At 37.9% G+C, this 26,559-nt stretch overlaps 1 protein-coding gene across 3 annotated transcripts in view; it reads right to left on the bottom strand.

Moving 5' to 3' along the window:
• The window catches only part of GRIA2 (glutamate ionotropic receptor AMPA type subunit 2), a 131,252-nt gene that overhangs the window by 37,039 nt on the left and 67,654 nt on the right, over positions 1-26,559 (bottom strand). For all 3 annotated transcript variants that reach the window (XM_024211563.2, XM_024211564.2, XM_029910596.1), the window contains 6 exons: positions 21,533-21,694; positions 4,315-4,482; positions 3,946-4,050; positions 3,082-3,192; positions 1,654-1,860; positions 741-1,111 (listed from right to left, as the gene is read on the bottom strand). In XM_024211563.2, the coding sequence (XP_024067331.1) occupies positions 741-1,111; positions 1,654-1,860; positions 3,082-3,192; positions 3,946-4,050; positions 4,315-4,482; positions 21,533-21,694 (1,124 nt within the window). The remainder of the gene's footprint in view (positions 1-740; positions 1,112-1,653; positions 1,861-3,081; positions 3,193-3,945; positions 4,051-4,314; positions 4,483-21,532; positions 21,695-26,559) is intronic.

The raw sequence follows: 26,559 nt of genomic DNA, 5'->3' as shown, positions 1-26,559 counted from the left end.
TTGCTGAATCAAGGCCCCAACCGCTTGTGCACAAAGGAAATAGAATATTTAATGAACTGCAAAAGAAAAAAAGTGGGGCAAGTAAAGTGCTTACTTTTCTCCCAAATAAAGCACATGAAAATCCCTCAAGAAAGGCGTATGTATTTTTAATGAATCGGATCCTCATTTTCATCCTAGCAATTTATTTCACGATTCCTATGAAACTGAGCCATACAAAACCATAGCGGTTGTTTGTAACTATTTCACATGGCTTTACAGGAAATTGATTACTTTTATTTCATTTCTCTGTGGAAAAACAATAGGTTAATATGTATGTGAGATGGTATGTAAAGTGGTCTTTGATGGGAAAGTGCTGCTTCGTAGCTAATTAGTGGTGAGTTACCCTTTTTTCCCATTACAGTTGGTGTGAACCAGATGCACAGTTGACTGTAAAATGGGAATATGCAGCAAAAACACGGTACCCCTCCAAGAAGGCATGGAATGACAGGAACCTTATGCATTTTACAGCCTCTGCATGGTGTATATAAGTTCACTGGGGAAATGTATGATCGACGTTAGGAGGATATCGATCAAATATTTCACTTGCCTGCACCGATGGCAATTGTTTTCATTTCAAGGACTTTTGAACTCTTTGGGAAAGAAGTCAGTAACCAGTTTCCTTTTGAAAGTGAATATATATGCACCATGAAACTCCGTCTGAGACCAAAAATGCACAAAGCTGAAATGGGCAAGTAACCAACCTTGGCGAAATATCGCATCCTTGCTGCATAAAGGCACCCAGGGAAAACCAGAGACTATTAAATATCCCAAATTCATTAGTTGATTCGTTACTTTGCGTTTCTCTTCCATCTTCAAACTCCTCAGTGTGCCACTCGTATGGGCTAAATCTGCTGACCAGGAATAAAACTACACTGACCCCAATGTAGGCAAAAACAATGCACATCCAGATCTCATATGCTAAGGGATCAAGAAACGAAAACACTCCTGGTTTAGACTTCTGTGGCTTCTTGATCATTATAGATATCCCGAGGCTCATAAAGGGCTTTGAGAAGTCAATCACCTCTTCTCTCACCAATGTTATAGTTAATGGAGCGATTGCAATGTCGGCTTTCTGTAAAGGAAACAAAGCATGGTAATAATAACTGATGTGATCGTTAACAAAGAATGGCTTCATTCCTATTGCATATCACAAATGAAGAATAGGACAGCAGGGACATGGATAATAGTCATTTCACTGATAGTGCCCTATTGAGGGTAAACTAATTAGTAATTTATAGCCGAAAATCTTCTTACTGACATATATACAACCATCTGATTGGACTATTCCAAGCCTTCTCCTTACATATGTATGTTATATTGTATTTGCAGTTTTTAGACATACTCTTTCAAAGTTTATGGGACTTAAATATGTTAGCAAAGCATAGTGTCTTGTATCTGTAGGGAAAAAAGATAAAATATAGACTCTTTCTCCACATTTAACTTTCACATTTAAATCAAACTTCATGTTTTAATCTTCAAATATTTCATATCAAAACAAGCTACTATCTCCATAGCAAATATGAGTCAGACCAGTTTCCTGCATGACAAGGAGAACACCTCCACACACATCACTATCATCAGTCATACTAGGTGTTATTAAGAAGGTTTTCTTACCCCATAAACAAGTTCTCCAACCATCCCATTCCAGATTTTTGTGTCTGCATCCCGGGCTCCATACTTGCCATCCCCAACAATTGTGAGCTTGTACTTGAATCCACAATGTTTAGCAATCTCTGCAGCTAAGTCCACACAGTAGCCCTCATATCGCTCATTTCCTTCAAGCAGTTCATGATTTTTCTTCATCATGACATATGGGGACTCCTGCACAGAAAGACTGAACTTTAGCTAGCCAATGAAGAGACAACTGTGATAACTGTGCACTTATTATACAAATATATTTGATTTTAGACAGGGGGGAAAAAAAGAAAATCAAACCCACCTTATTCACAAATGTTCTGGGTCATTAGATTTATCACTCTGATTATTCGTTCAACATGTCTTATATAACATTTAAAGTTATATGCTTCACAGTCAGATTCAAATGCCAACACTTACAGGTATAACCAGTCCTAGAGATGTTTAAATAATGACTGTGAGTGTAATAGGAATTATGTATACATTGTGGAGAGAAGAGGCTCCAATATATTGTTTATTTTACTTGTTTGTTTGGGGTTTTGAGTGTGGGTGGTGGGTTTTTGTTTGTTTGTTAAAACTGTAAAATCCGAGAGGGTTCTTCCCTATTTTGCAGCCACCTCTCTCACCCAGCCAATATTGCAATATCTCTAGGTAATACATGTATTCAGTTACTGCACAGAAATACTTAGAGGGTCCAGACAATAGACTATAGCTGTGCAGCAAAATTCTTACCACCAGCAAAACTGGTGACAAACAATAGGTTCACAGTAAAAAGGGATTTTCCCCCTTCTTGCCCCAATTTATTTCCCCCCAAAATCCTGCAGCCAGAACAGCTAGATGCTCACCCAAGACATATCTATGATTAAGCAGCTGTGTAAATTAGATGACATTGCTACTATACAAACAGTGTATGATGTTCTCTTAACATGACATAGAAGATTAAGTTTCTTATTCATTCCTCCATTTTGGCATAGAAGTTCAAAATGGCTAGAGATAAAACTCTGAAACTCCTAAATGCTCTTTTTTCTGATTTGGTGAACTCCATTTGCTAACGAGTATGGAGAGTGGATTTTAAAAATAAATAATACAATTTTGCCATTCAGACAAAGAGTTCTTCGAAATCAGGCTATTGGTTCCTTGTAGCTGGCATGGATTGTTTTTGAATAATTTATCAATCAAATAACTCTTTGGTTTTTACAAAGTCCATGTACTGATCATCCTTTCTTTAACAACAATTGGATGGTATCAGTCCTCTCATTCATATTCCATAAAAAATAGCATTTCAGAGTCTTCTGTCTTACAGGTATGAATTGGCATAACAGTTAACTAATATACTGTAGCACAATAATTCATTATAATACTAAAACATAGATTGCCTTCTCACGAGAAATGTGTTAAATTAATTACCAAAATAGTGGTGACAACAATAGTCTTATTTTCTAGTCCTGTGGATTCATTCCCAAGAGGACCATCAATGGGATTCACAACCATTTTGTCCACTTCACTCCAATATCCAATCTGAAAAAGTTTGTAGGATGTATCGACACTGATGAACATGAACTATCATATGTAAACATCTTATTACATTCAAGCATACAATACCCACTCCAAATATGCCACAGAAAGTTATAGTAGCTGCAGCTTCACCTATATAAACATGCAAGCATTAGACAGGAATTGACAGGAACTTGGCACATGTAAACAAATTTTAATATTAATTTTCCTACTACGCAGGTTAAAATTTTCAGCCACATATCACCTGATTTTGGTATAAAAATCAGGCTTCAGCATTGTAAAGGTTATACAAATTAGGAAGAAATGTCCACTGCTACTGCATTTGGCTTTTCTCTGAATGGCTAGGAATGTAGGGGAGAAAAAAAAATCACATTTAGAGAACCCATTAATGAGAGTTATTCTCTGAAAAGTTGTATTCTGCATCATCAGTTCAGAAAGTCATCATTAATGTTTATTTGGATTAGTTGCTCCCACTTATCTGCTCTAACCAGAAAAGAAAAGAAAAACAAATCTACACAATTTATTTAAAATAAAATAAGCTATAGTTTCACATGGTACTTACCAGAAATAAAAGCTCATATTTATTAGAAACAAACAGGGCACATTTTTTCTTTGCTCTGCAAGACCATTAAAATATAATCATATGAATAAACTTAATTGCAACATGGCCTTTAGTTGACTATACCTTTCAGTCACCTACCTTTCCATATCACTTAGCAGCGTACAACTTTTAAGGGCATTTAGAATTAAAATTACCTTCCGGGGACCAGTATTTTTGAGCTCCATGATGTTTATTGTATAATTTATTCTCTTTCCATTCTGGTCAAATTTTATATTTCCTGTTAGACCTTCCACCTGAACCTATATGAAGTAAGAATGGAAATAATGGTAGCATTAAATTGCATATTGATGCAAAAGAGAAAAAAAAAGACTATTTAGGTTTATCCTAAAAATTATATATCCTTAATTACTAAGATGTTTTCCTGGGGCATTAGATATAATTGATGCTGGTCTTGTAAATCTCTACCAATAAAGTCCAATTTAGGAAGCAGAAAGATTCTTTCAGAACATTCACAGAGTATTTCATACAGACATTAATTCCAGAACTGGTTCTAGAGAGACTACCTGCTTTAATGCCCTTTCTATTTCTACACCATGACCCCAGGGTACTGCTGGATTTGCAAGACAGTCTCCAGCATTTCCTCTTCTGGAGATCTCAATCCTCTGTTTACGCAAATTACGGAAAGCTTCAGTCATCACTTGAACAGCATCATAGGTCAGAGCAGATGTATACTGAAAAGGATTAAATATAATGAATTAAAAAGTGGTAAGGAGTTAAAGCTTCAACACATTTTCCAAGGCTATCATTATTAATCCATTAAAGACAAAAATACATTAAAAATAAAAAGGATGATAAAATATTCTTTGGGATTAGACCATTTTCTTGTCATTTGGGGCTCTATTTTCCCACAGGAGTTCATATATTTTAATAGAAAGTGCTTATATACTCCATCAGGAGGAAGTGTCACTGGTACACTAATGAGTCCAAACTAGGGGTTTACAAACTTTCTCACCTTCCCTCCTAATTGCAACTGTGCAGCATCCCTGTTTGCAACTACAGCAAGTGTTCCATAGAAATGTGATGTTTGGAAAATATTTGTTTTAGGATTTTTGAGTGATTTAGCAGCAGGAAATAAGGATGAGATCCCCCTTTTGATCACAGTCTTCATTAAGATTCCATGTATAACTAGTTTATATAGGATTAATAAATGACTGCTATATGTTATAAGCTTGTCTAGTGTATGCTATGGAGAGTTATAAGCACATCAGTAGAAGGTGTTATAGCTACATTCCCTGGTTATATTGATCTGTTGGCCTGTTGGAATCTATAATAATTGATTAACCATTTATTGAAGCAGCTATTAATATTAATTAATCCTTTGTAAACTACAGTTAAATGGAACTCCAGTATAAAATGTGAACCACTCTTTAGCCAGACAGCTGGTCCACAGACCACCAGTAGACCATGGATCATAGTTTGGGAATCTCTGGTCTACACTGTATTGTTAATTAGAATGTTAGCTCTCTGGGAAAGGTTTCCCCCTATATCAGGTGCAGCAGTGAGCACATCGACAGCATGCAATAAACAACAACAAAAATAGCAATAATAATAAGTAGGGCCCTACCAAATTCACGGTCCATTTTGGTCAATTTCATGAACATAAGATTTTAAATCAACCACTCTCTGGCCACCCAGCTCTGAAGGCAGCACAGAAGTGAGGGTGGCAATACTGCGACCCCCTAAAATAACCTTGTGATGCCCCTGCAATTCCCTTTTGGGTCAGGACCCCATGTGAGAAACGCTGGTCTCCCCAGTGAAATCTTTATAGTATAGGGTAAAAGCACACAAAAGACCAGATTTCATGGGGGGAGACAAGATTTCACGGTCCGTGACACATATTTTCATGGATGTGAATTTGTAGGGCCATAACAATAAGATAACTTAACCCCTTACTAGCAAATAAATGAGTGCTCTAGAGGCAGATTTATGTAAGCTGAAACGGATTTACTACAGCTGAATGCAGTATTCAAGATGAGCGCATATCATCAATTCATATCTGTTATAATACTTCGATTTTACTTTCTATCCCATTCATTATACATTCTAACAGTTTATTTTTATTTTTTACCACTGCTGTCACTGAGCAGAGGTTTCCTTTTCCTTTTTTAATTTTATTTCTGTATAATTCATTTCATTATCAAGGTCTCTCTAGCATGCAGTGAATGCTGCACTATGCCATTAATACTTTATGACAGCCCTAAGTTTCATGGGATATAATGTTTGGTGTGCTTCAGGGAGTCATGTTGCCATGTCTATTACTGATGGATCTTAGTCTTCATTGACTAGGAAATACAGGTAGTGTTTAAACCTCAACTCCATAGCATTATGCTATTATTATTCCTTAATATTTATACCATGATAGCAGCTAGAGATCACAAGCCAATTTGGGTTCTATTATACTAGGCACTGTACGTATGAAAACATGTTCTGAAAAGTTCATAGTCCAAGAAGACATTGTTATCCAAAGAATGGAGGGAGAAGGATGCAATTGTCACTCTATATCTAGATACATGTATATAAAACTGTATCTATTTATTGCAAAACTTTTTTCTGGTAGTTATAAACATATAAACTAAGTGCCAGCTATCCCCATCTGCCTCTTAACACATTATGAGTTGGCTGATAACCTGTAGGCACATTGCAAAGGTGGGTTTTGAAGGAGGAGAGGGTGGTGGCCTTAGAGGTCAGTTTAGGGAGAGGCAGCATAAGTGTGTCACATGTTTTTAGTCCAAGACAAAACAAAGAGTTTTGCACAGACATTGTTTGAGACATTTGGGGAGAAGTCTGCTATCACATGCATGTATTTTATTAATCTAGGGCTAAACATTCACAATGGGTTATCTAAACTGAACAGGAAAATTCACATCTGCATCCATTCCATGGACAAATCCCACAGATTTCCTAAAGGTTTCATAGGTCATGGTGTATGAATATAAATAAATATTCAAGTCATCAGAGTAGATTCAACCCTAGGTTCTGCCCAAAGGGTAGCCCTGGTGCAGGAAGGCTCCTACTCTTCTGGAAGATGGAAATAACTTGCAGTTCTTTAACACCATACCAAAACCTGCCAAGCCTAACTAATGAGGGGGTATGGCCATGGCAGCCTGGGGATGGACTGGTTCAGTCTCATTTATCTGGGCTCCTGTGGGATCCAATATACAATTTAAAGCTTTTTCCTCTTGGTGGAACTTCCAAATGAGCACACTGGTGCAAACATAACTTGCCCTCCTCAGGAGATGAATAATTCCTGGACTTTAGTGGCTCAGAGATGTGTAGTATGAGTACATAATATGTTACTCTAGTCATTTCTGTCTTCATTCCACAAGCCATAAATCAAGCTGGAAGCTGATTTAATAAACTAAACTGAACATTTTTAAAGGTTATTTCAGGAATAGCTTCTTCATCCCAGAGGTTAAGAGATGGTAAGTGGAATCTCTATCCAAGCAACGAGAAGGGAGTCCTGCATTTTTGCATGTGCATTTAAGGTTGAATTTTGAACCTGAAATGAGCATCCTCATAAAAGCTCAAAAAACAAAAGTGAAATACAAAAAGAACAACTTTATTTTTTATTTATACTCTCATGGTTTCAAGCCAATCTTGTGATTTTTAGGTATCTGACACATTATTTGGAGCCCCTGAACATGGCAATACTCTTTCTGTGTAGTTTTTCACAGTAAAGGAAATGTGATGTGCAAAGTTTTTAATGTAAGGAATTTTGGTTAACAACATTGCAATCAATGGCTGCAAAGGGGGAATAAAAGCTTATTAGCATTTTGTACCACCCTATAATTATTTATTCCATTCATTTTACTTGCTCTTAGCTGTATGTTTAGTCTTCTACCCCTCAGAAGTATAACAAGTACTCAGGGGAAATTATGTCATTATTGGGGAGAAATGTAGTGATATCCACGAGCTATGTGTAAAGTCCCTTTGTATAAAACATTGCACATATACATCATCTTTAAGTGGAGGGGCTCAAAGTGATATACAAACATCTTACCTCCCTGTTACATATGGAAAATTGAGAGATGGTGATCTAGTGATATTCCTATGTTGAGTTAATGGTGGAGTCAAGAACAGCACCTAGGTCTCTTGACTCCCAGACTATTTCTAATGTTATATACTTATTTGAAATTTAGACTATGATAAGTGAAATACAAGTGTTTATGTGATGGTTACCATGATTATAAACAGGATAAAGAATATATATATGTACAAAAATTGTGTAAGTAGTGTCTTGATTTTCCTATATATTGGAGGCTTCATCCTCCTCTCATTTAGGAGAGCACCCAATGGGAGTTTTATTTGGAACCAGCTTCACTGAGAGAAGGGTCAAGGCATGACTATATAACACTGAGGGCAGGTCTACACTACTGGGTTAAGTTGACCTAAGTTATGCAACTCCAACTATGTGAATAAAAAACATACCTGGAGTCGACGTAGCTTAGGTTGACTTACTGCGGGGTTGACACTGCGCTGGGTCAACAGGAGAAATTCTCCCGTCGACTTACCTTACGCTTCTCGTTCTGGTGGAGTACTGGAGTTGACAGGAGAGCGATCTGCAGTTGATTTAGCGAGTCTTCACTAGACCCATTAAATCGACCCCCGGTGGATTGATCGCCACAGCGTTGATCCCCAGTAAGCGTAGATATACCCTTATACACCAGTATAACTCCACTGACATCGTTGCAGTTACTTCTGATTTACACTGGTTTGACCACAGAATCAGGGCCTGTTTCTCTAATAGTAGTTATTTTCTTGGGTACAGTGGTAGATTTCTTTAAAAAATCTTCATTTCCATGACCTCATTTGGATATTTTTTACTTAAAAAAAGCAAGATGAGGATAACACAGACTCACAAAGCATTCTCTGATGAGCCTGAGAAGGAACCAGAATTTAACAAATGTACATTGCCAAGAGTCACAGTAATAGGTCAGCAGCCCGCATCAGCTCTCCCCCCCCCAATCCCAGCGCCTCCCGCCCACCGGCAGCCCCGCCAATCAGCACCTCCCCCTCCCCCCCTGTACCTCCCGATCAGCTGTTTTGTGGTGTGCAGGAGGCTTGGAGGGGGGAGAAGGGGAGGAGCAAGGGCACTGCAGGCTCAGGGGAAGGAGCAGGAAGGGGTGGAGTGGGGGCAGGGCCTGTGGCAGAGCCAAGGGTTGAGCAGAAAGCACTCCCTGGCACATTGGAAAGTTGGTGCCTGTAGCTCCAGCCCCGAAGTCGGTGCCTATACAAGGAGCCACATATTAACTTCTGATGAGCTGCAAGTGGCTCCGGAGCCACAGGTTGGCCACCCGTGGGATAAGGTCTCAGAGGCTACTGAGTGTATAAGGTCTCAGAAGCCACCGCATCATATTCCTGAGTCTCTAAGGCCTCAGAGGCTACTCCAACAACTATGAGGTCTTGCAAGGAATTGAGCTTCCTCCCACCTCCCCCAAAAGTCTAAATAATGTAAATAATAACATATAGCACTTTTCATGCATTGATCTCAAAGCACTTTACAAAGGGAAGTATGTGCCATTATTTGCATTTTCTAGATGAGGAAACAGAGGTACAGAAAGATGAAACATCAGTAGCATAGCCAGAAAAAGAACAAAGGTCAACCCTAATTTACTGTAAACAATTTAGAACATATTCTTTTGGATCATCATTGCATGGATGCATAAAATCTACTTCCTGAAACACAAATTCCTGTACAAGAATCTGACACATCAGAAAACGGCAGAAAAATAAACAATGACAAGTTTTTAAAGTGCTTGTACACAAATGGGGGGGGGGAGGAATAGCTCAGTGGTTTGAGCATTGGCCTGCTAAACCCAGGGTTGTGAGTTCAGTCCTTGAGGGGGCCATTTAGGGAACCGGGGTAAAAATCTGTCTGGGGATTGGTCCTGCTTTGAGCCAGGGGTTGGACTAGATGACCTCTTGAGGTCCCTTCCAACCCTGATATTCTATGATTCTATGAAATGCTAGAAGTCTAAATAATAAGATGGGTGAACTAGAGTGTCTCGTGTTAAAGGAGGATATTGATATAATAGGCATCACAGAAACCTGGTGGACTGAGGACAATCAATGGGACACAATCATTCCAGGACACAAAATATATCAGGAGGACAGAACAGGTCATGCCGGGGGGTGGGGGGAATGGCACTATATGTGAACGAAAATGTAGAATCAAATGAAGCAAAAATCTTAAATGAATCCACATGTTCCATAGAATCTCTATGGATAGTAATTCCATGCTCTAATAAGAATATAACAGTAGGGATCTATTATCGACCACCTGACCAGAACAGTGATAGTGACGATGAAATGCTAAGGGTGATTAGAGAGGCTATCAAAATAAAGAACTCAATAATAGTGGGGGATTTCAATTAACCCCATATTGACTGGGTACATGTCACCTCAGGACGAAATGCAGAGACAAAATTTCTCAATACTTTAAAAGACTGCTTCTTGGAGCAGCTGGTACAGGAACACACAAGGGGAGAGGCAATTCTCGATTTAGTCCTGAGTGGAGTGCAGGATCTGGTCCAAGAGGTAACTATAACAGGACCGCTTGGAAATAGTGACCATAATATAATAACATTAACATTCCTGAGGTGGGAAGAACACCTCAACAGCCCAACACTGTGGCATTTAATTTCAGAAAGGGGAACTATGCAAAAATGAGGTTAGTTAAACAGAAATTAAAAGGTACAGTGACTAAAGTGAAATCCCTGCAAGCTGCATGGACACTTTTCAAGACACCATAATAGAGGCCCAACTTAAATGTATACCCCAAATTAAAAAACACAGTAAAAGAACCAAAAAAGGGCTTAACAACCACGTAAAAGAAGCAGTGAGAGATAAAAAGGCATCTTTTAAAAAGTGGAAGTCAAATCCTAGTGAGGTAAATAGAAAGGCGCATAAACACTGCTAAATTAAGTGTAAAAATGTAATAAGAAATGCCAAAAAGGAGTTTGAAGAACAGCTAGTTAAAACCTCAAAAGATAACAACAAAATGTTTTTTAAGTACATCAGAAGCAGGAAGCCTGCTAAACAACCAGTGGGGTCCCTGGACGATCGAGATACAAAAGGAGCACTTAAAGACGATAAAGTCATTGAGGAGAAACTAAACGAATTCTTTGCTTCAGTCTTCACAGCTGAGAATGTTAGGGAGATTCCCAAACCGGAGCAGTCCTTTGTAGGTGACAAATCTGAGGAATTGTCACAGATTGAAATGTCACTAGAGGAGGTTTTGGAATTAATTGATAAATTTAACAGTAACAAATCACTGGGACCAGATGGCATTCACCCAAGAGTTCTGAAAGAACTCAAATGTGAAATTGCAGAACTATTAACTATGGTTTGTAACCTGTCCTTTAAATTGGCTTCTGTACCCAATGACTGGAAGATAGCTAATGTAACGGCAATATTTTAAAAGGGCTCTAGAGGTGATCCTGGCAATTACAGACCGGTAAGTCTAATGTCAATTAGTTGAAACAATAGTAAAGAATAAAATTGTCAGACACATAGAAGAACATAACTTGTTGGGCAAAAGTCAACATGGTTTCTGTAAAGGGAAATTGTATCTTACTAATCTATTAGAGTTCTTTGAAGGGATCAACAAACATGTGGACAAGGGGGATCCAGTGGAAATAGTGTACTTAGATTTCCAGAAAGCCTTTGACAAGGTCCCTCACCAAAGGCTCTTATGTAAATTCAGTTGTCATGGGATAAAAGGGAAGATCCTTTCATGGATTGAGAACTGGTTAAAAGACAGGGAACAAAGGGTAGGAATAAATGGTAAATTTTCGGAATGGAGTGGGGTAACTAGTGGTGTTCCCCAAGGGTCAGTCTTAGGACCAATCCTATTCAACTTATTCATAAATGACCTGGAGAAAGGAGTAAACAGTGAGGTGGCAAAGTTTGCAGATGATACTAAACTGTTCAAGATAGTTAAGACCAAAGCCGACTGTGAAGAACTTCAAAAAGATCTCACAAAACTAAGTGATTGGGCAACAAAATGGCAAATGAAATTTAATGTGGATAAATGTGAAGTAATGCACATTGGGAAAAATAACCCCAACTATACATAAATTAGCCCCCATCATATTGTAACTACAACTAATCAGGAAAGAGATCTTGGAGTCATCATGGATAGTTCTCTGAAGACGTCCATGCAGTGTGCGGCGGCAGTCAAAAAAGCAAACAGGTTGTTAGGAAACATTTAAAAAGGGATAGAGAATAAGACGGAGAATATCTTACTGCCCATATATAAATCCATTGTACGCCCACATCTTGAATACTGTGTACAGATGTGGTCTCCTCATCTCAAAAAAGATGTACTGGCATTAGAAAAAGTTCAGAAAAGGGCAACTAAAATTATTAGGGGTTTGGAACGGGTCCCATATGAGGAGAGATTAAAGAGGCTAGGACCTTTCAGCTTGGAAAAGAGGAGACTAAGGGGGGATATGATAGAGGTATATAAAATCATGAGTGGTGTGGAGAAAGTGAATAAGGAAAAGTTATTTACTTGTTCCCATAATATAAGAACTAGGGGCCACCAAATGAAATTAATGGGCAGCAGGTTTAAAACAAATAAAAGGAAGTTCTTCTTCACACAGCACACAGTCAACCTGTGGAACTCCTTGCCTGAGGAAGTTGTGAACGCTAGGACTACAGCAGGGTTTAAAAAAGAACTAGATACATTCATGGAGGTTAAGTCCATTAATGGCTATTAGCCAGGATGGGTAAGGAATGGTGTCCCTAGCCTCTGTTTGTCAGAGGGTGGAGATGGATGGCAGGAGAGAGATCACTTGATCATTGTCTGTTAGGTTAAGTCCCTCTAGGGCACCTGGCATTGGCCACTGTCGGTAGACAGGATACTGGGCTGGATGGACCTCTGGTCTGACCCGGTATGGCCATTCTTATGTTCTTATGTTCTTAACACTATATCACAGTTTACAAACAGCATTTTAAAAATATAAACTATTGACAAGATGCCAAGAACAGCATTTCAGCCTATTATTGCAGCAGTGAAAATAGACAAGATGAAAAAATATAAAATAGAGGATGAAAATGAGATGTAGCAACAGAAAACCAAAGTCTCCAGCAGCGCTGAAAATGGATTTGAAAGGACTGATGTGAATGTTAAAGTGTAAACATGATTGATATGTAAATGAAAATTGATTGCTCATCCTGAAAGGATTATTAGATTAATATTTTGGTACTGATATACATGTACAGGAAATATCAAACTGGTGTGAAAAGGAAATGTAAAAAGAAAAAAACAACAATAACATGTCTCCGTGAATTTAAAGTTGTTCCTACCTATTTTTCTTTTTGGTTGCGGGTTTTGTTGTTGTTTGTTTTTTAATGTGACTATGTGGCAAACTCAAAATTTAAAAAAGTCAGTGTCACCTTTTTTATTCCACAGGCAAAAAATTGTAAGAGCTGGGAAACAAAGGACTAGTCTTCAATTTCTTCTGTCAGCTACCTTTATTACTATTATTAGTATAATAAATGATATGACCTGTTGCCACTGTAGACAGAAGACTATATATTAGACTAGCTTAGTCTTGCCTATTGTTTCACCACTGCACTCATGCCATAAGCAAATAAATATTTACTCTTCTCCACAGCCTGTCGCTCCCCCACAGGAAAGAAAAAAGAAAAAAAACTCTCATAAACTAATATAAAATGTTATGTAAAAGCCATTAAGTTTCTGTGACTTACAGCAAAGGTATTCCATATCCCCAATCAACATTCCTTTTTAATTAAAATTAGTAATCAAAGCACCATTAAGTATGATTAAAAATATCATTAATGATTCTGGGTTATTAGTCAACCAAGATGAAGTTATTGAGATGATCTTAAAAATAGTTTCTTATAATCATTTTGCTGGAAGAAATTCAACAATACTTCACTGTAAGATGATTGAAAACAGCATTTTATAGGAAGTAGAAGAAAACAGAATTTTTCATAGCAGCATAGACTAACAGCCCAGTATCTTGTCTTCAAAAATGGTCAGTGTCAGATGAATAAAAAGAGCTGTTAAAACTCCATTAAGCTTCTTAACTGTGCTATTTTTAAACATACCCTTATGGGAAAGTCCTACACAGATTAATGGAAATAAATCCTAGGGATAAGCTTCTACAGAAATTAAATAACATTCTATAGAAATGACTCTAAAGCCATATAGAATTTCATACTGAAAGGTATCCTTTCTACAGAATTTTGAGCTCAACCTCCAGAATACAACAGAGAATGATAGCCTTGCTATAAGATTATTTATCATCTCTTTTTTTAAACTGCAGAAATGTTCTCATTTTCTATTATGGTGTGTAGGAGTGCTCCACCAGGAATAAAGGTATGGTCTTGCAATATGCTAATCACTTAGCACGGCAATAAAGTCAATAGGAGCTGAGGGTGCTCAGGGAAGAGTTCAGCATCTAACAGGCTCAAGATAGGAAGGAGCACACTAATACTGCAGCAGTGCCATTTAAAAAAAATAATATGTACGGTACATCCCCAAAACATAACAATATGTGACGAACCAGCATCACCATTCTATGCAAAAACACCCACCGAAAATATATAAAAATCCAGCATCGACTTCCCCTTCAATACTGTCATATACCCCCATGAGAAACAAGTATTCACTCTGCCCCTCCTCCTCTTCGTCACTCAACTCCAACTTCTGACCTTCCTCATCTCCTTTGTCTCATGACCTCTGAGGACCTTTCTTCCTCTGCTGTTTCAGCCTCGTGTCTCATTCTGATACTGTAAGCATCCTTCTCTTCTGCCACACGGCCCCCAGTCTTCCTTTTTTCCCTCATCTTAGAACTTTCAGGCCCCTTCTTACTCGTCTTTGCCCCCTCTTTGAACCCTAAGGTTCCTTTCTGCTTCACTGCCCCTCCTTTATAGTCTGGTGGCCCGTGTTCTATTTGAGCTCATGAACCTGTCCTGCTCCCTATCCCACATTTAGGGTTTGTTTTTTGGTTTTTTTTTGCTGCTTTGGACCGGTGGAGGGCCTCTGCATTGTGTGGCCAGATGTATGAATGACCCTCCTCAGGGGTGTGGAGTGCAAGGAGCAGGAGACTTAAAATGTTCAGATTAGTTGTATGCAGTCTGGGCTGGCTGCTGCCTAATGCAGCCCCTCCTCAGGCCACAAAAATGTGAAGAGGAAGGTCCACTGGGGTGGGCAGAAAATGGGAACAGTAGTTCTGCTGCTGCTTTTTCTGGGTGCCTGTACCCTGCAGACTGCAGATCCTACTGGTGCCACTTGACTGAGAGTAGGTCAGACAACAAAAGAAGCTGGGCAACAAGCGGGGGCATGTCAAGAATCAGTTATATAGTGAAGATTTTGGCCCGCGGTCCTACAAATGCTTTCTTCCACAGATGTAGAGTCTTTGGATCTGGACTTTGTGGGTCCATGGGCACCCACGTACCATGTTACCAGATCTGTGGCTCTATGGATCCTGCATTAATCCACCCCTGCTTGCACTGATCAGTAGTTCAACTTTTTCAAAAAATGTGAAGTCTTAAACTGTTAATATGGTGTATTCTGATTTATATTTGCAATTTTTTGTGCATGCATTTTTTCCACACCTAAGTTTTTGCAAACACGGAAACTTAAATTTGTAGGTCCAAAGAGCATTTGCATAGTCAAATCAGATAGTAAATCAGCTAGCTATCAGCTCTCCATCCCAATATTTTGTGCACACAAATCTGACTGGGTAAGCAAAATAATGGGCATGAAAAAATGCATGCACAAAAAATTGCAAATGCAAAACTGCAGGCAGTTTTAAAGGCCACTTTTGAAAACATGGCCCCAATTCCATCTGTGTTCTGGTTACATAAAGTCATAAATCCTAAAATTCATTAACTCAGCCTTTATAAATTATTGTAGTCTCTGTGGAATTACTTGATTGTCAGCCTAATCAATCATGCTTTTCCCATTAACACTGTTGCAGGTACAAAAGAATAGCATTTATATAACCCTTATTAATAAGTTTGGCATTACTGAACAATTTTACAATGTGATGTAAACATAGGAAACATATCTACTAATGGCAGTCATCTAACTCATAAATTGTACATTCATTTTCACTTAATGGATTAAATCTAAAATGCATGTTCTGAAATTCCATTTTAAACAAGAGTTCTCACTGTTCTATTCTATTCCTCATTATTTATGAGTTTATTCAGTCCTTTCTTCAGTTGCAGAAATAAATGAATTATTCTACCTGATATGTAATCTACAGTATATTATGCCTATGTATATTAGGTAAAGTACCAATGCAACAGTCAAATTGTCAGCCTTGCATTACAAACCTAATTTTTTCTGAATTAGCAGTTTGGGATGGGGTGAAGTGTTGTCAACTCTCACAAGGTTATCATGAATCTCACAGAACTGTTGGGTATTTTTCTTAAAGCTGCAGCTCCTGGTATTAGGTGATTATGTCAGAATATGTGCTTTCATTTTTTTAAAAAGTGTCCAGCTTTCATGGTTCTGGAGAAAAGCTTGAAAATATGAGCCCCTGAAGTCTCAAAAAACAGAAGACAAATAAAAAGAACCCAACATTTATTATTTTATAAAATGTCATGATTTTGGGGGGACAAATCTTATGTTTTTTTAATGGTGCTGACAATATTGGCGGTAAGAAATTCACTTGAAATCATCAGTCATAAAAGATTTCAGTCTGTGAGCAAATGTTGTATACATTTTTATAAATGTCAACAACATTGTACTAACAATTTAATTAGTTACACAGGGTAGACCTAGATTTGCTTAATAGTGTGTACATGGATCGAGTGTATGTGATCATTTGGTGCTTGACCACAGTCACTACAGAGCCTACTATTGCCTTGACCTCAAGCTTTCCTTTTGGTATTGATAGTCCTGAGTTCAATCTAGGCCGATATACTTGCTTCCTGGGTGGGTACATATGGCCATGGTTTGTTACAGAATGAGAGCTGAACTACAGTGGGCTTCCAATGCTTGATATGAGCTTGTCTAATGGGGACTATGTAATATATTGGCCTTGTCTGTGTAATCATAACTTCTTCTAGTTCCAGTGACCATCCAACCTATTACTATCACATACATAATGACGTTCAAGTTGTAGAGGCTTGAGTTTTTGTTGCAGCAGGTCCCAGATTTGATGGCAGCTGATGTCAGTCGTGTCTTTATGTGCATGATGTGGCCATGATTTATTACATGTGCACGCATCATTTGGATGTATAGTTCTTCAGGGCATGGACTTTGTTTTTGTGTTCTGTATAGTTGTAGGTGCTTCACAGTAATAATGTATCTGATAGTGCTTTGAGATTGTTATTGTTTTATTATTTTGCACGCTCAAAATTAAATGTGACTTTTGCTTTTGCTGCATGACAAGGAAAATAACCTCGATTCCAGTTCAGTGGGGGCCTAAAGAGGGGAGTCCAAGAACCACAGGCCACTGGCTGTTTTAGAAATGTACGTGGAAAATGAGAACAACCACAATTACAATTAATAGGATAAAATATTATAAGGTATATACCTTATAAGGTATCAATCCTGAAAGATGCTGAGTCCCAAACCAGTAAAGCATGGACTTCAGTATATTAAAAAGTATATATTAAAAATAATTAGAGAAAACATCATTTAGCCTCAGTTACAACAGGTATACCTAATTATGGGGTAATTGACAAAACAGATTTCCCAATCCTGCATCATTTATGCTGCAAGACTCTGCAATCCCCAATTATTTAAAAATTATACATTAAAAATGGTACTAAAAAGAAAATGATTCACTAGTGATATTGTTGTGGGTAACTTCTGAATTGGGCTTCAAGAATTTTTATTTTTCTTAAAAACTAAGTTCTCCTTTAAATGCACTTTTCTGCACTACATTCCATTTTATTATGTAAAATGGCCCTTTGCATTTCCATCTGGATGTTAGTAAGAAGAAAACAAGGCAGCAATAGCACCATTGCCACCAACCAGAGGGCATCTGGAGTGACTAGTCTGCGGGCATGTAACTTCCTTTAATTTACATATCCATAATAGAAAACTCCTATTAGCTCATGTCCATTCGATACAGAATCTGTGATGTTACCTTTGGAATTACACTTGAATAATGTGATTAAATACTAGTAATACTTGCCACCTTCTGACAAAACTGTGCCATATAGGCACAACCCATGGTAAGGAAGGCATTCTGCTCTGCCCCAACTCCCTTGTGCAGGGAATGGAGTATGGCATGTCTCTGTCCTCCTATGTACTGAGAGGCAGGGCTGTCTGGCTGTGCGTGTATGAAAAGGGTAAAATGCTATACCAAAAGAATGTAGTAGTGGGTATGTAGGATATTGCCCCTAGAAAGTAGGATACCTCCAGAAGCTCCCAAGTGTACCCAGTATAATACACCTCACAATAGTGTTTGAATGCCTTCTTGCATTTGTAAATTGGTTTAATAATTTTAACATACATTTTATGTAGCTGTTGTTGAACATCAAGTATCATTCATTGGACCATTCCTGCCCTCCTTGCTCGGACAACATAAAAACTCAAAGAATGCAAGTTCACACCCAATGGTTGTTATATAATTATATTAAAACTAAAGCTATTCCTTAAGATTCAGTTCAGTTTTTGTTTTAATCAATAAACACAGAAGCATCAGTAGCAGATGACTTTGCTTCCATAAAAGACAACTGTTCCCACTCATCCCTTTCAAACAATAGCAGAGGTGAAAGCTGCAGATGGACAAATTCCTCTGGAAGATTTAGAAGAATTACACATTGGAGCTTCATAGATTTTAAGGCTACAAAGGATTATTATGATAATCTAATGTGACCTCCTGCAAAACACAGGCTACAGAAGTTCATGTAGTAACTTCTGCATCAAGGTCATAACTTTTGATTCAATTAGAGTGTATCTTTTAGAAAGGCATCCAATCTGATTTAAAAACTTCTAGTGATGAAGAATACACCAAATCCCTAGATAAGTTTATTCAGTGGTTAATTGTCCTTACTGTTAAAAATTTGAAAACTGAAAATGTATTTCCAGTTTGAATTTGTCTAGCTTCAACTTCCACCCATTAGAGCTTATCATGCATTTTTTATGAAAATGTATGCATATTAAATGAATTAGCCTACTGTACTTGATTCATACGGTCACAATTTTCTGCACAGCATAGTTAGGAATTCAACAAATTTCCAACACCCATAATACTTAAACAGTCAAGCTCCTTATATGGGCAAAGGAAGTATCAACAAAGGATGGACTAGAGTATATTGCCACATTCTACATTGCTGTTACTTTTGGGATACTTCAGTATGACTCTTCATAGTTGCATAGAATGAAATCCAACCCCCCCATTAACTTCAGTGAGGCCAGGGTTTCACCCATAGATTTTTAAGGCCAGAATGGACCATTGCAATCAGCTAGTCAGACCTCTCTCATAACATAGATCATAGCTTTCTTTCATTTAGCCCAACATTTTTTAGTTAAACTATAGTTTGTCTTTCAGAAAGACATCCACTCTTGATTTAAATACTAAAGTCATGTGCATTTAGCATATCCCTTGGCAATCTGTTCCAATGATTAATTATTCTCACTGTTAAAAATTTGCATCTTATTTCCAGTTTGACATTGCTGAATTCACCTTCTGCCTCAGGATCTTGTTATAACGGTCTCTCCTGGATTAAAGAGCCCACTAATATCACATTTCTTCCCTGTGTAGGTACCACTATATGTATAGATAAGGTTGGCAAGATTTGATTTCTAATATAATTTTGACAGATAATATTGATGTTTATTTTTAAGCATTTTTTATTTTTATCAATTTAAATTTTCATGGGAAAAATTATGAGTTTTAAGTTTTTTTTATTGTTATCAGTTTACAGTTGTGGGAAATTATGGGCGAATCAGACAACAATTATTTAATGATAGTAGACATTGAAATTCTAAAAGTTAAAGCTTTATAACCGCTAAAACACAAATTAGGGAGACAAGGTGGGAGAGATAGTATCTTTTATTGGACCAACTTCTGTTGGTGAGAGGGACACCGAAGCTGGTCCAGTAAGAGATATTACCTCACCCTCTAATATCCTGGGACCAACACAGCTATAACAACACTGCATAAAAGACAAATTGTCAACATCACACATCAAACTATACAAAATAGATATCCTTAAACTCTAGTGAGTTTTCAAGCAGCATTTTTCTTACTTTGTTTATCTCTAAATTTCAATGATTATTGAGGGAAACATTTTTTCATCAGTTTGCGTGTGTACAGTGAAATAAACCTTTATTGACATTTACCAATAAAAATCTAATCCTTCCTTATAAACCACAACGATCAAATGACCTCTCAACCTACTTCCTGATAAGCAAAATAGCTTGAGTTCCTTTTGTCTTTCATTGTAAAATATACTTTCCAGGCCACAATCAATTTCAATTGATTATTTGAGGAGTAAGGTAGAACAAGGGGGAAAAATGGGGCCCTAAGGAAAGCAGCAGCCTTCAAAGAACTCAGAAGAGAACAACTTATAGGTTGTATTCATTATTCACAGTCAAACCATACCTTCAATCAGTGCACTAATGCAAATTGCACATGTGAACTGAGGGAGGATGCAGTCCTAACCTTGTTCTGTCAGGGAAATAGGATAAGGGATTCTTGTGCACATAATGTTTTTAACCAATCATATGCACAAAGGTAACTGCAATAAAATAATGTCATTGACTGAGTCCCAAAAAACTGAGTCCCAAAAAACTGTCACGATTAAGTAACCAGCTTTATTCATTTGTACTTTACATTATATTATGGTTGTTGCACATTTTTTGTTTGTTTTCTGCAATTCATAGTCCTGATGAGAATTTTTATCATCAGATGAGAACTGTTATCTATTTCCTTATGGTTAGTATAATATAGTAAAGATAACATGCTACTTATGTAAACATGTTTTAGTCCCAATACATATTTCCCCTGCCGTTTCTGATTATTTGATTTAATTGTGCTGAATCTATAAATAAATACTAAAATCATTAAGTATTAACTGAGCACTGTTCATCTTCAATATGCCTTACTAACATTAATTGATCCTTACAACACCCCTGTAAAGTATGAAAGTCTTATTATCCTGATTTTCCCAAGAGGGGAAACTAAGACAGAAATTAAATGATTAGTTCAATGAGTCACTCAGGACTGAAATCAGACCACACCTCTCTTTTAGTATAGTACAGTTTATTGTGAATATTTTAATTTTAAAACAGACTTTCTTCGATTTAAACATCTCTCTCAAAATACAATGCTTTTCCACGCATTTATAAGCCATTTATTTTTCAGGATATTGCAGGAAGAAGATGATGCTATACTAAAAAGGGCTGTGGATGTGTGTGCTCATGAGTGTGTTTGTGAGTGTGCATGTATGTTTTCATCTAGAAGATTTAAGGAAGAGATTTTAAAATAAAGAAAAAAAAATAAACCCCAAAAATGTCAGTGCCTATATGGTCATATCATAAACAACTGCACAACATGCTGCCAGGCACAGCTTTACAGTGGTATCTTGAACATTTGTGACAGTACAGGATCTCTGTTAACCGGCCCTAAGGGAGAGAATGTTAAAAGCAGCTTGGAGGAACATAAAACGTTGTTGGCATAGCTGATTTCATATGCCTTGCTCTATCTTTTGTCTTTCTCTCCAAACCCACTCCATCTTCTCTTCTATCTGAGTTAAAATAAATAAAAAATGTACCTTGATTGTACTGGTGTGTGCTCCTGGATATTCTTTTTCTTCCAATGTTGACCAGCGCTGTACAAACTTTGATACCAGGGGATCATCATAGTCCACTATCTGAAAGCCTGAGACATTAGCTCCTCCAAACTGGATTTTTGATAAATCTCCATCAGTAAATCCCTGGACACAGAAAACATGTGTCAATTATTTCACCACGTCTATCAGATTAGTAGGTACAAGTAAAGAGTTATCATGCAATTTTTATTGCAGAAATGTAACCCAACATTTCCCTTTCTCAAGGATCTGGGCTCAGACCAGAGCTCTGAGGGCCAGCAGTGGCTGGGAACATTGTGAAGATACAGAGAGTGTGTCTTGTCACTCTCCTTTACCATTTAAAAGCTGAATTTAGCAGTCCTTTTTAATGATGAGCATTTACTCATGTGAGCAATCCCATTTGTTTCAATGGGACTACTCATGTGAGTAAGTACTCACTATCATGAAAATCAGCTACACAATCTATCCCTAACCAGTGACAGTGAGTCAGCCACTGTCTCACTGAAGGATTGCTATGATCTGCCTTCACAGAGAGTATGGTGGGAAGACCCTTATAAGCCTCCCTGTAATAAAATATTATTTTTGCTGATATGAATATTCTTATTCTGTCATGGAAATAAAGTTGTTCTAGCCTAGAGAATGAAGCAAGTCATTTTAAGACAAATTGTTAGGGCCAAATTCCACCCACAGATACATGGAAACAGGGCTCCCCCTAAAAATTTGTGGAAGCCAAATACATGAATCTGAGGACCTAGTTATGTCCCTGCTTCATGTATATGCAGTATAAAGAGAAAATGAATTACAGTGCAGTGTCACTTGCCCACATTAAATGAAGGGAATTATGTTAATTTTGATAAACTAGCTGTCAAATAAGCAGGTGATTTTTCAATTACTTCTCATTTTTTCTTTATGCTTCATGAAGAAAAGACCAGTGTAAACAGCAGGGAGGAGCAGAGCTGTGATATAGCCTTGAAGCCAAAGACTTTCTATGGCAGAAAAGGGGAAGCCAATGAAAGGATTCAAAAAGGTGGTCAGAATGACAGGCAAGAAATACAGGATGATTTTAGCAGCTGCTCTGTGAACAGACTGGGTGGGGGAGGATAATGTGCGTGTCAGAAAGAGCAGAGAGAAGGTTATAGTAATTAAGACAGAAGATGACGACAGCCTGGATAGGTTTTCTCTGTAGTCTGAGTTTCTGATTTTCTCGTGGCACTGTTATAGGGAACAGTTAAGGTAGTTTGGGTCCCTACGCTGTGAATGTTCATACTTTCAAAGTATTTTCATTTCTTGTAAGTTTAATGTTAACTCTGAATTTCCAGAGTTTCTCATTTTCTTAATTTTGCTCTCACTACAATATTCTTGGTAGGATTCTTAGTGCTATGTACCCTCACCTTCACCTTTAAGATTTTCTCTGGGAAATTCAATTTTTTAAAATAGTGCTAACATGGGACTGGTGAGAACAGACAGCTGGAGAGGCAGAAGAGATGGGGGTATCCCTGTCTCCTTGAAGCTGATATGAGGGAAGCTCCACAACTAGGGACATTCAAAGGTCACCCAAGTGCATCTCTAACCAAGTCAGTAATATCAATTCCTCACTTATTCTTAGGAGCTTGTTAGCCCTCCAGTAGTCTGAGGCAATGATGACCCTTATCCTCATCCCTTCACCCTTACTTGGCTCTTGAACCTCTGACAAGCCTAAATGGTGCCCTCAGAGGAGAAAAACTGTGGGAGGGAGAGGGAGATAAAGAGCCTTTTAGAGCAAGTCTACGTGGAGCATTAGTCTGGTGGAAATTCTAACATGTACTAACATGTTGCGCACTAACTGGCTCGTGGACCCAGCTGGCATGTACTAAGAGTCCTCTAACACATGTTAATGTAGTCCATTTCAAACAGCACTATGGTAAAGTGCACTAGGCAACTTTTAGTGTACACCAGTAGGGCCTATCATGGACCAATTAATGCACACAATACGCTTCAGAAATCACATTGCTATAGAATGATTCACCCCACCGTGTTGACATGCCTAAGACTCACTGTGGGTTCTCCTCTCCTGCTGACCACAGGAGAAACATAGGAAAGGGGGAGAGAAGTGTTCCTCAGTCTTGTTCCCAAGCCCCATGTGCTCTCCAGAACCCTCAGTAAATACCATTTTAGTAACTTGTGTATATTTTTAATTAGTGTGTATGTAGATATAATAGTTACTGTATGCTAAACATACACCAATAGTCAAATCCTTCAGTCCTTTTTCTTACTGAATCAAAAACATACTCTGATTTCAATAGGAGTTTTGCAATTGTAAGGACTAGGTCCCGCTCCCGCTGAGGTCAATTGGGCTCTATGTCAGGACTGAAGGATTTGGTCCCAGCTAATGAACTGCTGATCCACGATGGGTGTATATTTATCATTCATCTGTACAATTAAAATAAAGATGTTTTGATTTTAATAATCTGTTATTGCTAAACCAACATAGATAATTATGCTAATTAATTTCAGTGGAAACCTTAATCTGAGACACTTAACTCGAAGTGCACCCAAAATGTTTTCACAATGAATATAAAAAGAAGCAGCAACACCAACCACCATGACCAAAAGCTGTCACAATTGCTATGGTAATGCATGTTAGCTGCTGTGCTCACAGTGGATGCCACATTGCTTGCTAATATGAGTATTTACATAGGAATCATGCAGGCTTTCTGAATCTGATCTTAACCGCAGGTTGTTTTGATATAAACATGCAATACATAATTCACAGTATTAACTATATGTCATCGGGAATCCTTCAAAGTCAAAGATGATTGTCTTTCATTGAATGCTCAATTCAAATTATCTATGGGTCCACTGATGACTGATAAGATGTACTTGCCTTATATATTGTGCAGAACATTATATACAGATCTGTAATATTTGCATTTGAATTCTTATTGTAAAATTTGGAGTATGCAAATGTATTATTAAAAAGGAACCTCCAAAATATTTTTGAGATAGTTTGGTTCAGTAAATTACAATCACACAGGTTCTCTGCTGCAAAATGAGAACAAATGGATGAAATATCAATCTATGTATTGAAATGGACTAGTCACACTTTTTAATCAAATATATTTGCTGTCCTTCAAAACTAAAAATGTATTTGAAATTAAGCAAAGTTTTGTAGTTCTTCAAATTTCATAGGCATGACATATTTCTCTGTTGTTTAATAAACCTGCAGTAAATGAGGGTTGGGTCTTTTATTCTCAAGAAAGATAAAAATGAAGTTAATTCCAAATATGTTTCCCTACTATTCTGCTTTTAAACAGACATTCAGAATCTGATTCTCAGTTAAGCCAACACCCCTTTATATCACGCTGGCAGCAGAAAGGGGCCTCAAAGTGGGTAGAAATGGCCCCTACAGAATATGTCCTGTACATGCGAGTGGGGAGGCTTCTTGATGTCCGATAGAGGGTAGATTGGGAGAAGGCAGTGGCATGTCTGGAGCTGTTCTGTTTTCCCAGAGCCTTTAGAGGACCAGGGGAAACAGAATGTAAGTTAGAGCAGCCCTAAGCCAAGTCAAGCACCTACAAAGTGCTACAATACAGGAAACATAAAAGTGGCTTATAGCTACTTTGCGCCCATGTTCTCTCCCTGCCCCAAGCACAGGAACTGAGTAACAAAGAATCAAGCCTTCAGAACCTGGCCTTTGGGCCAATTTCTCTACTGGTGTAAATCAGCATACCTACATTGAGTTATTGAACTCTTCATATTCAAAGAAGGAAAAATAGCAGTTCAGATCATTAACCTTAAAACAGTGTAAAGAGTTTGCTAAATCTCTCTTAGATAGGCTATTAACTAGAGGGTCAGACGAGTGCTGTAGGGAGAGAGGACTGTACTCAATTTTTCCTCTTTCTGTGGCCTGTCATTGGTGCAGCCCCCACACTCAGATGGCTTCCTCAATGAGCCCCAGAGCTGAGAAGAGTAGGGAGGCTTCCTTTCCACATCAGCCCACTGAGCAGGCTAATCACAAAAACAGGAGAAGGCTGCACCATCCTAAAGATGGTATAGTCTGGGCATTGCCCTTGTTCTTAAACAATGTGCCATTTGCGGGGCCACTCACTGCTCATAGCATGGTGCAGCTCCACACTGCCACTTCTTAAGCCACTGGTAATGTCACAATTTGGCCTTGGGGGTCCATTTTCTGTCTCGGTTTAGGTCTTGATTGTTCAGTCCTTACTCATGTTGCTGATCGCCAACACAAGTATTGTCACTGAAGTCAGTGGGATTATTTGCCTGATGAAGTGCTTACCAATGTGAGTATGAACTCCAAAATTGGGCCCTGACACTAGAAGCCCTTAAAACAAAATAATGTAGCATGATCTTGGAATATTTATTGGCTTTTTGTAATAGTTTAGTGACACAGTTTTACTGATCTTTGCAAAATCTAGACCAAGAATTTTCAAAAGAGATAGCATATAAGATATAGTTCACCCAACATTAATTGGGTGAGCTCAAGTTCAACTTAATATTTATATACTATATATATTATATCCAATAATATTGTATACTTATTCTCAGCCCAGTCCTGACCACACTAATAGCCAAAAGCAAACCCAGTCAACATTGTGATGGGAATAAATATCAGATGTCAGTATTGAGGTGCATTTGGAATAGTTTAGTTGGATGGTGGCATATTACTTCTGTACATCTGACTTACTTTACTTTTTGTCTTTTCATTTTAACTACACACATAACATCCAATTTAAGAAAGACCTGCTATGGCTGTCCTGTAACATTCCATTAACTTCAGTGAGAACTGCATGCATGGACTAATTACAGTAGCAGCCTAAATGTAAAGCCTAGGAATTTTGAAAAGAGAAGATGCACCAAGAACAAAGCAGAAGGACAGAAAAAACTGGTTCCCCCAATTAATGGCACAAATAATTTGCAATGGTAATGTTTTTTCCCTAACTGAATGATGTGGTCTACATGGAGGGCAATGTGTGTTCTAATTCCCACATATA

Source organism: Terrapene carolina, unplaced genomic scaffold (genome assembly GCF_002925995.2).
Source record: "Terrapene carolina triunguis isolate 2854851 unplaced genomic scaffold, T_m_triunguis-2.0 Scaffold66, whole genome shotgun sequence".
NCBI lineage: Eukaryota > Metazoa > Chordata > Testudines > Emydidae > Terrapene > Terrapene triunguis.
This window is presented reverse-complemented; position numbering and strand designations above follow the sequence as displayed.